The 16,447-nt window shown below is 42.8% G+C and overlaps 1 protein-coding gene across 1 annotated transcript in view; it reads right to left on the bottom strand.

The window, feature by feature from the left end:
• The window catches only part of cp (ceruloplasmin), a 58,114-nt gene extending 51,051 nt beyond the window's left edge, over nt 1-7,063 (bottom strand). Inside the window, exons 1-2 of the mRNA XM_043702682.2 lie at nt 6,813-7,063; nt 2,643-2,887 (exon numbers count right to left, since the gene is read on the bottom strand). Coding sequence (XP_043558617.2) covers nt 2,643-2,887; nt 6,813-6,970 — 403 coding nt within the window. The 5' untranslated portion in view covers nt 6,971-7,063. The remainder of the gene's footprint in view (nt 1-2,642; nt 2,888-6,812) is intronic.
• Between the last annotated feature and the right edge of the window lie 9,384 nt (nt 7,064-16,447).

Consider the following 16,447-nt stretch of genomic DNA (forward strand, 5'->3'; position numbering starts at 1 on the left):
CAGGTAGGGTAACTGGGTACATTAAGAAACAGAGGAAATGAAGAAGTCACCGAGACTCAAAACACTAGCTTGCTCTCTCTACATGGATGTTTTCTGACCCACTGTAATCAGCATTTGTTGTTTTCGGTATGGATTCCAGCATCTGCAGCCATTTGCTTGTATGGAATAATGATGGATAATGCAACATGATTATTGCCCAAGAGAACCTTGTGGTAGGTTTTGGTAAGGGCCACTTGGTCCTCCGAGAAAAGCACAAAGATAATTGGACAGATTGAAATTAATCAATGGGATGGATCTTATGTACATAGACATAGAAACATAGAACATTACAGAGCTGTACAGGCCCTTCAGCCCTCAATGTTGCACTGACCTGTGAAACCAATCCGAATCCCATCTAGCCTATACTGTTCCATTCTCGTCCGTATGTCTATCCAATGACCATTTAAATGCCCTTAAAGTTGGTGAGTCTACTACTGTTGCAGGCAGTGCGTTCCACACCCTTACTACTCTCTGAGTAAAGAAACTACCTCTGACGTATATCTATATGTCCTATATATCTATCACCCCTCAATTTAAAGCTATGTCCCCTCATGTTAGCCATCACCATCTGAGGAAAAAGGCTCTCACTATCTACTCTATCTAATCCTTTGATTATATTATATGTCTCAATTAAGTCACCTCTCAAACATCTCTCTAATGAAAACAACCTCAAGTCCATCAGCCTTTCCCCATAAGACCTTTCCTCCATACCAGGCAACATCCTAGTAAATCTCCTCTTTCCAAAGCTTCCATATATCTTTCCTATAATGTGGTGACTAGAACTGTACGCAATACTCCAAATGCGGCCGTACCAGAGTTTTGTACAGCTGCAGCATGACCTCATGGTTCCGAAACTCAATCTCTCTATTAATAATAACTAACATACCTTAAGAACCCTATCACTTTGGGTGGCAACTTTCAGGGACCAATGTACGTGGACACCAAGATCTCACTGCTCATCGACACTACCAAGAGTCTTACCATCAGCCCAGTACTCTTTATTCTTGATGCTCCTTCCAAAGTGAAACACTTCACATTTGTCCAAATTAAACTCCATTTACCACCTCTCAGCCCAGCTCTGCAGCTTAACTATGTCCCTCTGTAACCTACAACATCCTTCGTCACAATCCACAACTCCACCAACCTTAGTGTCATCTGCAAATGTACTAACCCATCCTTCTATGCCCTTATCCAGGTCATTTATAAAAATTCCAAACAGCAGTGGCCCTAAAACAGATCCTTGCGGTACCCCAATGGTAACTAAACTCCAGGATGAACATTTCCCATCAACCACCACCCTTTGTATTCTCTCAGCTAGCCAATTTCTGATCCAAATCGCTAAAGCACCTTCCGTATTTTATGTAATAGCCTACCATGAGAAACCTTATGAAAATCCTTACTGAAGTCCATATACACCATATCAACCACTTTACCTTTATCCACCTGTTTGGTCACCTTCTCAAAGAACTCAATAAGGTTAGTGAGGCACGACCTACCCTTCAAAAAACCATGTTGACTACCCCTAATCAACTTAATCCTTTCTGGATGATTGTAAATCCTAACTCTTATAATCTTTTCCAGCACTTTACTAAAACTGAAGTAAGGCTCACTGGTCTATAATTGCCAGGGTTGTCTCTACTCCCCTTCTTGAACAAAGGAAGAACACTTACTATCCTCCAGTCTTCTGGCGCTATTCCTGTAGACAGTGATGACGTAAAGATCAAAACCAAAGGCTCGGCAATCTCTTCACTGGCTTCCCAGAGAATCCTCGGATAAATCCCATCCAGCCCAAGGGCTTATTTATTTTCACACTTCCCAGAATTGCTAACACCTCCTCCTTGTGAACCTCAAACCCATCTAGTTGAGTAGCCTGTATCTCAGTATTCTCCTCTACAAGGTTGTCTTTTTCTAGTGTTAAAACTAACAAAATGTATAGCTTTGTGGAAATTAGAAATGACGTTATAAAGGTGCACTTGATGTTGTGGTACATTGTACAAAGGATTGTGGCAGCTTATGGGTTTACCTGTACTAGTTTTCACAACAAGTCAGCCTGATTGGAGTCACACAACATAGAAGAGGCCCTTTGGCCCATCAAGTCTGTACTGACCTATTGACGCTGATTCCCAACTTCCCTCACTTGGCCCATAGCCTTGAACGTTATAACATTTCAAGTGATTGTCCAAGTCTTTTTTTAAAGGTTGTTAAGTTTCCCACACCAACCACCCTCCCAGGCAGTGTATTTTAGACACCCACCACCCTCTGGGTAACAAAGACTTTCTTCACACCTCCTCTAAACCCCCTGTCTTTCCCCATTAAAATGATGCTGCTTTCTACTCAACCTGTCTATGTCCCTCAAAATCTTATACACCTCAATCTGAAGTCTCCCATCAGCCTTCTCTGCACTAAAGAAAGCATTTTGAACCTTCAGTTATTCCTAGTCATTCTCTCATAGAGATACTTAGGGAAGGCAAGGCAATTCCCGGTGGAGTGACTAAATCATTTGCTACTCCCAGTAGCTACTGATAGTCTCGTATCGCATCACTCAGTGACCCAAATAAGAACAAAGAGCAAAAATATCAAACATCAGCCAGGAAAGTGGTTACCTTCGTTTTCTTTAGTGTAGGTGAAACCGTGTGCATGAAGTGTGTAAGGTCGAGAAGCAAAATTCTTCAGATGAATAATGATGACATCGCCTTGTTCAGCCTTTATCATTGGTCCTAGGAATCCCAACCATTCCGGTTTAGGAACCTCCTTGGTATAATTACCATCTGTATACTCTATGTACACAGCTTTCTTATAGATACTCCCTATCCTGGTAGGACTTTGTTTCAGGTAGACAGATGCATGCCTGTATATTGTAAAATACAACTAGTATCAGAACACAAAGGGGAAAAAGACTTTGTCATGATACAGTGCCTCTCATTGACTCAACATTTTCCAAAGCAGTTCACGATTAATGCAGTTCATTTGAAATATCGACACTGTACAAGTTAAAGAGGCCCAATTGAGGGAGACGCCGAATAGGCCAGAGCTATTTTCCCTGGGATGTTGGAGACTGAGGGATGACTTTGCAGAGGTTTATAAAAACATGAGGAGCATGGACAGGGTGAACAATCAAGGTCTTTCTTTTCAGGGTAGGGGAATCCAAAACCAGAAGGATAGGTTTAAGGTGAGAGGGGGAAGGCATAAAAGGGCCAAAAGGGCTACTTTTTCACATAGAGGGTGGTATGTTTATGGAATGAGCTGCCAGAGGAAGGTGGTGGAGGCTGGTACAATTGCAACATTTAAAAGGCATCTGGCTGGGTATATGAACAGGAAAGGATAAGAGAAATAACAGTCAAATGCTGGCAAATGAGACAAGATTAATTTAGGATATCTGGTCGGCACGGAACGAAGGATCTGTGTCCCTGCTGTACAACTCTATGACTCTAAGACAATGACTCTTAAAAAAGCAGGGGTATGTGTTTTTTGATGCATGGTTCAAGAAAGAACTACTTGTAAAGCAACCAAGAGAAGAGCATTTGCTATTTTTCTAAAGTGGCCATGGATGGTTTCAAATTTTTTATTTGTCTAATTAATTGTGTAATTATCATCTCAACTAAAAAAAATCAAAATTCTTTTGCATAGTGCCACTTAAATCTGTGCTACTAAAGCCTACCTGAGACTCTCCCTTTTGCATAAAGCACTGGAATGCTATTCCTCTAACGTGTGGTCATGCAGAAGCACACTGTCAAGCCTTTCAGACTTAATGGATGTTATAAATTGCACTTGAATTTAAAATGGATTTTGCCAGACTTGAGAAGTTGCTGCTATCTTTCACATGATTTGCAATTTGGTGAACAGTTTGCACAGTGATTTGCAGAAAGGCAGAGCTAAACAGATCACCACTGTGGAATTTCTCACTCCATATCACATGGACAGATTGTAAAACAGTGAGATAAAGATATCAGGACCCTCAATGAAGGGAAAAAAGCATCTAGAGATTGCAGAGAAATTTGATGAAAGGAAACCATTGGCAGCCTCACCCTCAGTGAGGAGCTGTCATGTAAAGTTAGTGTTAACTCTGCGCTGAGGCTGGCTGTTGTTTGTGAGGGTGAAGCCTTAAAATAAGGGGGAGCAGATTTAAGACTGAGTCAAAGAGGAACGTCTTCACCCTAGGGACTGTGAATCTGTGGAACCCCCTGCCTGGTAAAGTAGTTGAGGCTACCTCATTGAATGTTTTCAAGGCAAAGATGGATAGATGTTTGAACAGGATTTAAGGGTTATGGTGAGTGGGCGGGTAGGTGGAGCTGAGTCCATGAAATGATCAGCCGTGATCTTATTGAATGGCGGAGCAGGCTCGAGGGCTCTTGTTCTTATTTCTTATGTTCAATCGTTCGGGTCCATTGACCCTTCTTCAGAAATGGACCCAAAATGTTAACTCTTTCTCTCTCCACAGATGCTACCAGACCTGCTGAGGATCACCAGCAATTTCTGTTTTTGTTTCAGATTTCCAGCATCCTCAGTTCTTTGCAATTTGTTTAGAAACTAGCTAGTCAGGTTTCACTCTGGATTCCAACCAGCCCATTAATAACATGAGCAGGAATCGATTACAACAGGTTGGTGATAATCATAGAATCCCTACAGTGTGGAAACAAGCTATTTGCCCCAATAAGTCCACGCTGACCCCACAAACAGTATCTCACCCAGACCTATTCCCCTACCCTATTACTCTACATTTCCCCTGACTAATGCATCTAACCTATACAACCCTGAACACTGTGGGAAATCTAGCGTAGCCAATTCACCTAACCTGCACACCTTTGGATTGTGGGAGGAAACCAGAGCACCCCGAGGAAACCCACACAGACCCTGGGAGAATGTGCAAACTCCACATAGTCACTCAAGGCTGAAATCGAACCAGAGACTGGTGCTGTGAGGCAGAAGTGCTAACTGTTGAGCCACCATACTGCCCACAGTGATAAGTTAACAATCCTTGGCACATAATAAAAGCAAAATACTGTAGATGCTGGAAAAGTGAAAGCACACGAAGAATGCAGGAGAAACGCAGCAGGTCTGGCTGCATCTATGTCGAGAGAAATCGAGTTATCATTTCGAGTCTGCAATCACTTCTTCAGTTCTGAAGAATCATAATCTTAAAGACTTCTCCTACGTCACGGGTCAATCCTTGTGGAGTGCTATTTTTCCCATTCTCTCAGGGTAAAATAATTGAACTAATTTCGCACAGGAGAATTAGGCTGTTTTCCGTTGGGAGGCCTGTTCAGCAGTTAGAGGGTTAGTCATGCACAACTCCTGTTAACCCAGACAAAGCTCATTTGTAAAAATATGGATCCTGCTAGCATTGACGGACATTAGAGGAGCAATGGCTGTTTAACTAAATTTAAATAAATAAATATCCTAACTGAAATCTCTTTGAAACATGGACATAAAATATAAGCTCCTGGGATTCATTGTTCAGTCACACTTAGCCATTGAGAGTCCAGAAAACCTATCATCTTAAGCCACCCTGTTAGTATCACTCAGTGCATTTTAACAATGTATCATGTTGTTCTTGGCTGTCAGGTATTGGACCCTTCTGATGCCTCAAATGTATGTAAATATAGTTTTATATAAGTAACAAATGCCTTGGGTTTGTTTGCTGGATAGAGCCAAATCTATTGTTTGTTTCTTCAAACGTTATTGTGCAGAACCAGATTGCTTTAGTTACTATTTATTTGTATATAACGATATATTTATGAGTAAAGTACATTTTTAGAATTAAAAACAAATTGATCGTGGTACAGTGGTAGTGTCCGTTCACATGGACCAAGAGGCCCATGTGGAAATCCCACCTGCTCCACTGTTGTGTAATAAGGTCTCTGAACAGGTTGATTAGAAAAATAGTATATGATTTTTTAAATTATCATTGCACTGGCATTAATTCTCAGCACTAAGAGGATTAGACACATGGCTAAATTCAGTAGTCCCTCAAAGAGCAGCCCAGGTGTAACTAAGGCCTTTTGTATTACCGGCATCCAGTCACCAATAACCACTATCACTGCAAACTATTACTGACCGCCGAACCAAATGCCTAACCTGTAAACCAAACAAGCAAACAGTGGAAAGCAGACACCACAATCCCAGGAACAGAGCTCCTCAATTATTGCTGATGAGGGAAGTGGTGAGTGGAACATGCAGAGGCAGGGCTGTGCTACTTTAAACACGTAAAGGGCCCTGAGGTCCCATCTCTGAGAACATAAGTGATAGGAGTTCAGGTAGGATTTAACCCTTCGTGCTTGCTTGGCCATTCAGTAAGATAATGGCTGGTCTTCCACTTTCCTGACTTATCCCTGTATCTCGTGATTCCCTTGATAAGTAAAAATCTGTCTTGAATATACTGAAAGATGTCACATCCAATTGCTCCAGGATGGAAAATTCCAAATGATTCCAGTTCCCTTGAGTGAAGAAATCTTTATCTCAGTTTGAAGTGAACAATCTCTTTGACCTGTGACTGTGGCTGTCCAAACTCAGGAAACAGACTCTCAACATAACCCGTCAAAGCCTCTAAAGTTTTCATGTTTCAATAAGTTCACCCTGACTACTGACTTCAAATAAGGGAATCTGAAGTCTTTATACATACGTGCGTATATAAAACATATTTGCCCAGTTTTATCAAATGTAACATTGTTAGACCAACTTCCTCATTTAAATGCTGACCAGCCTCCACCATCTTTGACCTTTATAAATCAGATCCCACGCTACTTCGAATTGACTTGACGTTCATATATACTCACTCATCCTTGTTGATGGTTATGCCAGCAATTATATTTTTGCCACTTGGAGCATAATTCCAATTGATTTCCCTAATTCCAAAGTAATACTCCCGGGTTAAAGCCCTGGAAAGCGCACTGAAATGTAACAATAAGAAGCAAACGGTTGCCACTGTCTTCATCTTGCTTGAACTGTCACAGGATTCTTCACTTGAAGGAGAGACAAACAAGGAGCATGGTTAAAATTCTCCGGAGTTCCCACATTTATAAGCTGGCGTGAGGAATCCTCTGCAGCACTTGATTTACCTGGCCAATGAGATAGGAGAGAATTGCAAAATAACATTGGTTTTGTAATTTAGATAAGCAGCCACTGTTCCTCCAACCCACAATCATTCTGGTGAATTCCAAGGTTTCAATAATGATTTTCTGTTCCAGGTCAACAGTCAATCACAAGTGTTCTGTCTGAATGCGGAGCTGTCTCCCACTGACAAACAAAGTACAATCTCTTGTACAACATTTAATTTGTGTACCTTCTCAGGACAATCAAGAACAGGGAGAAACCATTCTTTGTGGCTGGTTAGACCCTCAATTTGAGTACAAATCAATCTGTACTCCCTCTCACTTCTGAATGTTCCTATTGTCCTAGCGTCTGAAGGCAGTCATGTCTGGTTGCTCCAAATATCATTTACACCTTCTGTGAATCAAGTACTATATCTCCCCAAAGGCAGGGAACATTATATCCTGTTGTTCCTGAATCCTCCAACACAGAACATAGTTTTCCCATACCTGCCTTGTAACAACTGGAATTCTAATGTATTCAAATGGAATAAGGGAAATAGATAGAATAGTAGACAGACATAATTATTCTTATAGGAGTGGCACTTGATACATATGATGTGGAGGAAGCAATGATGGACTGGGGTGGACAAAGTTAAAAATCCACTAGGTAAAAACAATGACTGGAGATGCTGGAAATCAGATTCTGGATTAGTGGTGCTGGAAGAGCCCAGCAGTTCAGGCAGCATCTGAGGAGCAGTAAAATTGACGTTTCAGGGAAAAGCCCTTCATCAAGAATAAAGGCAGAGAGCCTGAAGCGTGGAGAGATAAGCTAGAGGAGGGTGGGGGTGGGGAGAAAGTAGCATAGAGTACAATAGGTGAGTGGGGGAGGGGATGAAGGTGATAGGTCGGTGGGGGGGGGGAGGGTGGAGTGGATAGTCCAACAGCTGTCCACTACACCTCCAAATTTGGAAGCTTTAGCTTTTGGAGCCCTGCTCCTTCATCAGGTAGTGGTGGAATATAAGACCATAAGACACAGAATTTATAGGAAAAGATTACACCGTCATAAAACTGTTAAGTCTTTTATCTTTCAGACACATTTTTTACATACATTTCGCACCAGAAAAGCTATTCTTTTCAAATCGTTTGAAGGACTTTGAGCAACTCTTTGGCAGAAAGGTTTTTCTGAGAGGACAGGTAGAGAGCACAATGTCACAGATGGGGAGAGAGGCGAATCGAACTTTTTTTAATCTCTGAAATGACTGCACAGAGACCGGTATCCCGTCGCCAAGTCACCCTTTATTTAGTTGTGCACAGTACCCTGAACTGAGGCGATCCTCAATCTCCTGATTATATTTTGTTCATCTATATTTTTCTTTGTTTGAGGTGCAGTTGACCCACAGGGGCCTAGTCCAAACACAAAAAGGTGAAAACACATGCAAAAAGAAAGTGTAAACATTAAATACCATAGTGCATGGGCTCAGCCCTGCCACAAAACCATCATAGTCTTTGCTCAAAAAACAAAAAAAAAACACACAGGGCTGCAACCAGCCAGTGAAATAGAACAAAAACTGCAGTTCCCTAATGAGAATTGAAATATATTAGTATGCACTGGCTGTGTAGCCAGCCAGCTCAGAGATCAGTTCTCAATAAAAGAATAACAGTAACACACTGGTTAAGGCCTAACCTGATCGGTGTTAGTCCCCTTAAATGAGGAGATTCTCAATCTCCTGTACATATACTTTTCCTTTTTTTTTGGTTCCCCCCCCCATAGTACCACCTAACAGCGGTAGTGCTGATATTTTTCTCCAGTTTATATTGGTCAGCCAAGGTTTCCTGATTGGCCCATATTCACAACACTGATCAAAAATCTTATAGTCTACAAGGTCCACCTGATTCCAATCACTACACTCTCTTTGCCTTTTATGTCTGTAAGCAGAGTCATAGAGCCGAAGAGTATGGTGCTGGAAAAGCACAGCTGGTCAGGCATCATCCGAGGAGCAGGAGAGTCAACATTTCGAGCATAAGCTTGTCAAGGACTTATGCCCGAACCGTCAATTCTCCTGCTCCTCAGGTGCTGCCTGATCTGCTGTGCTTTTCCAGGACCACACTCTTCGACTCTGATCCCCAGCATCTGCAGTGCTCACTTTCTCGTAGCAGAGTGAGAGAATCATACAGCACAGAGGCAGACTCTTTGGTCCAATGTGTCCATGCTGATCAGACACCCCAATCTGACCTAGTCTCATTTGTCGCATTTGGCTTATATCCCTCCAAACCCTTTCTATTCAGATACCCATGAAATTGTAACTGTAGCCACCTCAGCTTAGAATAAATGGGGCAGCAGTTAACACAATAATTTGCAAAGAGACAGTGAGAAGCTATAGTGTTTTCATTGACTGTGGTTCTGAAGTGAGCATGTGTGTCTGACTGTACAAAAATATACACGTATGGGGTGTTTCATTTGCTTTTTCTCGTTTGAAATGGTCTGTGGTGTTTCCCTCAGCCTCTCTGTTTGTCAAGTCTAATTTTTAAAGTCAACTTGCAACAGATTTGTTTTTAGGGATAACAGCAGAAGTGTGGTTTGATAATGTTGTCAAACCCTGGGGGATGACACATAAACACACAAAAGCATACATGGAGGACCAAAGGAAAGGAAAGAGTTTACAATTACTTTAAAAACATACTGATATTAATTCACATGATTGTCAGAGTCCAGAAAGTTAGTGTCCTATTAAGGTTTTTCTCCATATGCACTGGGACAGCATGGTGGCTTAGTGGTTAGCACTGTTGCCGCACAGTGCCAGGGACCTGGGTTCAACTCCCACCTTGGGTGACTATCCGTGTGGAGGTTGCATGTTCTCCCCATGTCTGCGTGAGTTTCGTCTTGGTGCTCCTGTTTCTTCCCACCATCCAAGGATGTGCAGGTTAGGTGAATTGGCAGTGGGAAATTGCCCATAGTGATCAGGGGTATTTAGGTTAGATGCATTCATCAGGGGTAAATGTAGAGTAGTAAGGGAAAGGGTCTGGGTTGCCTACTCTTCAGAGGGTCATTGTTGGGCCGAATGGCCTATTTCCACAGTGTAGGGATTCTATGATAATTCAGTTTCAGGGAACACAGGTAGGAGCTGCTCAGTTCATTTTAAAGTCGATAAAGGTGGAATAATATGAGGTTCACGTGCAGAAATGTGATTCACTGGCAGACCACTGGATGGTAAAAAGATGAGGCAAAAGAGTCCAGATATTACTATTAAACTCTTCAGAGATCAGAGGAGTTTTGGTCATGTGATATGGTGCCTGAATGAGTCAAGCTATAACTTAATTAGTTCTTATTCTTCTGGCTAAGGAGTCATAGTGTCATAGAGTCACAGAGATGTACAGCATGGAAGCAGACCCTTTGGTCTAACCTGTCCACGCCGACCAGATATCCCAACCCAAACTAGTCCCACCTGCCAGCACCCGGCCCATATCCCTCCAAACCCTTCCTATTCATATACCCATCCAAATGCCTCTTAAATGTTGCAATTGTACCAGCCTCCACCACTTCCTCTGGAAGCTCATTCCATATACGTACCACACTCTGCGTGAAAAAGTTGCCCTTAAGGTCTCTTTTATATCTTTCCCCTCTCAGCCTAAACCTATGCCCTCTAGTTCTGGACTCCCCGATCCCAGGGAAAAGACTTTGTCTATTTATCCTATCCATGCCCCTCATAATTTTATAGACCTCTATAAGGTCACCCCTCAGCCTTCAATGCTCCAGGGAAAACAGCCCCAGCCTGTTCAGCCTCTCCCTATAGTTCAAATCCTCCAACCCTGGTAACATCCTTGTAAATCTTTTCTGAATCCTTTTAAGTTTCACAACATCTTTCCGATCGGAAGGAGACCAGAATTGCATGCAATATTCCAACAGTGGCCTAACCAATGTCCTGTACAGCCGCAACATGACCTCCCAACTCCTGTACTCAATACTCTGACTAATAAAGGAAAGCATATCAAACGCCTTCTTCACTATCTTATCTACCTGCAACTCCACTTTCAAGGAGCTATGAACCTGCACTCCAAGGTCTCTTTGTTCAGCCACACTCTCTAGGACCTTACCATTAAGTGTAGAAGTCCTGCTAAGATTTGCTTTCCCAAAATGCAGCACCTCGCATTTATCTGAATTAAACTCCATCTGCCACTTCTCAACCCATTGGCCCATCTGGTCCAGATCCTGTTGTAATCTGAGGTAACCCTCTTCGCTGTCCACTACACCTCCAATTTTGGTGTCATCTGCAAACTTATTAACTGTACCTCTTATGCTCGCATCCAAATGATTTATGTAAATGACAAAAAGTAGAGGGCCAGGCACCGATCCTTGTGGCACTCCACTGGTCACAGGCCTCCAGTTTGAAAAACAACCCTCCACCACCATCCTCTGTCTTCTACCTTTGAGCCAATTCTGTATCCAAATGACTAGTTCTCCCTTTATTCCATGAGATCTAACCTTGCTAATCAGTCTCCCATGGGGAACCTTGTCGAACGCCTTACTGAAGTCCATATAGATCACATCTACTGCTCTGCCCTCATCAATCTTCTTTGTTACTTCTTCAAAAAAACTCAATCAAGTTTGTGAGACATGATTTCCCATGCACAAAGCCATGTTGACTATCCCTAATCAGTCCTTGTCTTTCCAAATTCATGTACATCCTATCCCTCAGGAATCCCTCCAACAACTTGCCCACCACTGAGGTCAGGCTCACTAGTCTATAGTTCCCTGGCTTGTCTTTACCACCCTTCTTAAACAGTAATTTGGAGATAGCATCGTAGCAAGCCTACAGTGTGGAACCAGGCCATTCAGCCCATCGAGTTCACATTGAGCATTCCACCCAGATCCACGCACCACCACCCCCTCCCCTCCACCCTATCCCTACATTTCCCAGGGCTAATCCACCTCAGCTGCATATTCCTGGACGCTATGGGGCAATTTAGCGCGGCCAATCCACCTAAACTGCACATCTTTAGTCAGTGGGAGGAAACCGGATCACTCGGAGGAAACCCACATAGACATGAGGAGACTGTGTAAATTCCACGCAGTCACCTGCGGCTGGAATCGAGCCCAGGACCTGGTTCTGTGAGGCAGCAGTCATCACCACTGAGCCATCGTGCCGCCCAGGTGGGGCTATTAGCACCATTGCAAATGATATTATCACTTGCTCTATTAATCCAGATACCCAGGTTTAAAATCAAATGCAGAAATTGCTGGAAAAGCTCAGCAGGTCTGGGCAGCACCTGTAGAGAGAAATCAGAGTTAACACTTCAGGTCCAGTGACCTCTCTGAGGAAGAGTCAAAACCACTGTTGATTCCTTTATAGAAAGAAACTGTGGTCCTAACCTGGTCTAACTGACATATGATTCCACAACCATAGCAGTCATGTTGACTCTTAGCTCTTAGAAATACACGATGGCCTAGCCAACAATTCCCATGGTTTGAGGTTGAGATTCCTGGAGAATGGTGTCTAAGCTCTGTTTTTGTAACCACTTTTGGAACTTTCCATAATTGTAAACATCTTCTCTCATGAGAGTGGTGATGGTCGTTTTCATCCATGAAGATAAATTCATATAAACAAGTTTCTGAAAACAATTTATGATCTCTTTCGTGTCTTACTGAGATGATAGGAATAAGAAGTACTTTGACCATGAGATCCATTGAAAGAATTAATTAGTTCAGTTGATGGTGGATGAAGATTGAATTTAGGTCATTTGAGGTGTAGATCTGGAATCCTTACACTGTGGAAAGGGCCTGCACTGACCCTCCAAAGGGCATCCCACATAACATCAACCCCCACCCTATCCCTGTAACCTCACATTTACCATGGCTAATCCACCCAGCATGCAGCTCCCTGGCACTATGGGCAATTTCCCATGGCCAATCCACCTAACCTGCACATTTTTGAACCGTGGGAGGAAAATAGAACACCCAGTGGAAACCCACGCAGACAAAGGTGAGCTCATAAAGTTTTGTCTTATTGCCTTTGAGAGCAATTAAGAATCACCACGTTACTGTGGATCTGGAGTCAGATGTAGGCAAGACAAGATTTACTTCCCCAAAGGATATTAGTGGACCAGATGTTTTTTCCTTGACAATGATTCTATGATTACCATTAAATCCAATTCCAGATTTTTATTGAATTCAAGATCCATTCTTCAAACCTGGGTCCCAGAACATTACCCGGGTCTCTGGATTAATGGTTTAGTGATAATACAGTTAGGCCATCTCCCCTCATCTTTCTGTTAGATTGCTCCTTTTAAAATCTTTAGTTTTTCTTTTATTGGTTGTTCCCCTAAATGGATCCTGTCTGTGGTCATTCAAGACTTTACTGGTGCAGATCCCTGTTCCATAGCTTGCTGGGACCACATCGTGTTGTTGGGTTTCCATTTTTAACCAGAAATATTCACTTCTCTAGCATTATCTTTGAATCCGAAGCTCATCCCTTTCTTCTTCATCCCACTTCCAGCCCTCTCCTTAACGCCTCTCTTCTTGCTTGTACGTGCAAGGAGATCAAGCATGTCTTTGTTTTCATGGTTTGGATCATTTGTTCAGCTGCTTTCACCCTTCTTCCCATTTAGCAGGCTAAACCTTCGCTCAGCCTCTGTTCCACATCTTTCTCTAGTTTCACAACCAGCTCACGTCATGCTGTTTGTAAATTCCGCCTGTCTGTTGACTCAGCTGTTCCCATGAACCTGTCAATTAAACTGCTGCTGACCCATCTTCCTCCCTTCCCTGCCCTTCGCTGACTTTGTAAATGGTTACCCATCCTCTGTTTCACTGTACCCCCACCATTTTATTACTGCCGCCTTGCACAACTCCCCCAAAACCATCACCTTCAAAGGTTCATTCCATCGCCGATCTCGATTCTCTCTCTAAAGTGATTTAATGTGATCTCATGTTCAAATCTATGTCCAGTTCCAATCAGGTTTCCATCCTTACCCTTTGATGAGCCCTATTCAAATGGCTCCTCTTCCCTTCCACTTGCTGTGTCCTCTCGATCACCCAGAGATCGAGCCTTGGGCTCTGCTCACAGTCCATTCCCTTGTCCCCTTCCTCCACCTTGTCCAAGATTGCTTGGTGGCATTAGAAAGGATCACCATGAGCCTTGGAATCCTGTATTACGTAGGATTTGATCTGAGAGAAATTTGTACAGAAAATGGTGGGAAGGGCTCTTTAAAGAGGCTGAGTGATGTCACTCACCAGCATGGTCCAATTGGGTCTTTTCTTTGAGGTGTTGATTTCGAAGGCATTAATGTTTACGTTACAGTGGTTTTACCCATTCTGATTCTATTCCACATAGTCCAGGGGTAGAAATATGTGTTCCACTGAAATGTTCAGAACTTGCCACTCCACCGGTCAAGCTCCTTAAGGCCCTCGTAATTAAATGCAGCTAAATGTAATTTTATTTACTGCGGTTGTGGAATAAACCTTCATGTTATCTATGAACAGTGTCTATTCTGTGGATTATCTAGCACTAATCACTAGATAGATCCAAGACTAAGGAAGCACCAAACTTTTTCAAATCACCCTGACCTGATATCACAGACTGGTAGAGATGGCAATTACCACAAGGAACCGAGGCGGTAATTTAGGAAAATGTTCAAAGGCATGTTTCTCTCGCTGTGCATTCTACATTAGACAGTGTCTGAGTCTCTCCTCAATTCACCCTGTGCCAATATCAGAGCTAAAAACACATGTATTATAGCTGCTTTGGTGCTCTGTGCAACTGTTTAGATGCACATCTGCAATCTTTAGCTTGCTCAGGCCGTTGGAATTTGCTTTTGGGTTTACGATTTACCTTTAACAAACACTATGGATCCCAATTTTAGTTGTGCAACCTTAGAAATTATCTTATGCAATCAAGGGATACAATCTATTTCAGTAGGCAGGCTTAGTTTCTGTTAAAGGGTAACTTTAAATTACCAACAACGAAATACAGAGTATTCCAGTAATTTTAGTCAGTGTTGGGAAATCAGCTTCAATATAACCTGTCAGTGGAAGTTTGTCTGTGAAAGGAATTATGTGCAGCAGGTCAGCTTCAAATAGATGGGAATAAAGTGAATAAAGAATAAAGTGCTGCCTATATGCATTGATCATTGGTATGGGGTACATTATCCAATGCATTTCAGTCAAATGGGGTGGTCAGAGGAATAACATCTCGATGTCTAAGTAGTCATGTCCTCTGGCTGAATCTTCTAGCATATCCATGAGGCACTGCAGGATATCAACATCAGCAGAACTATACTCCAGCACAATCTACAACCTCATAGCCCAGCGTATCCCCCACTCTACCATTACCATCACACCCGGGGATCGACGCTGGTTCAATAGACAGTGCAGGAGGGCATGCTAGGAGCAGCACCAGGCATACCTAAAAACGAGGTGCCCACTTGGTAACGGTACAAAACTGCACTACTTGCATGCCAAGCAGTGCAAACTGAAAGTGATGGGTAGCGCTAAGTGATCCCACAACTAACAGATCAGATCTTAGCTCCAGTCATGAACGGTGAGCAATTGAACAAAACATTGGAGGAAAATGTTCAACAAATATCCTCATCCTCAATGATGGAAGAGCCCAACACATCAGTGCAAAAGATAAGGCTGAAGCATTCATAGCAATCTTCAGCTGGAAGGGTTAATTGCATAATCCATCTTGGCCTCCTCAGAGGTTCCCAGCATCACTGATATCAGTCTTCTGCCGATTCATTTTACTTTATGTGATATCAGAAATGGCTGGAGGCACTGGACACTACAAAGATAATAAGTAGGTCCAACAAAGTCCTGAAGACGTGTGCTCCAGAACTTGCAACTCCACTAGTCAAGTTCTTCCAGTATAACTACAACCATGGTATCTACCGAACAAAGAAGAAAATCACCCAGGTATGTGCTGTGCACAAAAAACAGAACAAATCCAACTCAGCCAATTCGGGCCCCATCAGTCTACTCTCGATCATCAGCAATATGATGGAAGTTGTCATCAACATTGGCCTGCAGTTGTCATCAACATTGGCCTGTACGTTCTTAGCAATAACCTGCTCAGTGATGCCCTGTTTGGGTTCCGCCAGGGCTACTCAGCTCCTGACATCGTTACAGCCCTGGTTCAAACATGGACAAAAGAGCTGGATTCCAGAGGATGAGGTGAGAGTGACAACCCTTGGCATCAAGGCCACATTTGACAGGATGTCACATCAAGGAGCCCTGGCAAAAATGGAATGAGTAGGAACCAGGGTGAAACTTCTCTTGTAATTGGAGTCATGCCTGACACGAATGATGATGGTTTTCGTCGCTGGCAGTCAGTCATCTCAGCTCCATGACATCTCTGCAGGAATAGTGTCCTAGGCCCAACAATCTTCAG

This window comes from Chiloscyllium plagiosum, unplaced genomic scaffold (assembly GCF_037043375.1).
Source record: "Chiloscyllium plagiosum isolate Xiang-an unplaced genomic scaffold, Cpla_swu_hap1 HiC_scaffold_13, whole genome shotgun sequence".
Lineage (NCBI taxonomy): Eukaryota > Metazoa > Chordata > Chondrichthyes > Orectolobiformes > Hemiscylliidae > Chiloscyllium > Chiloscyllium plagiosum.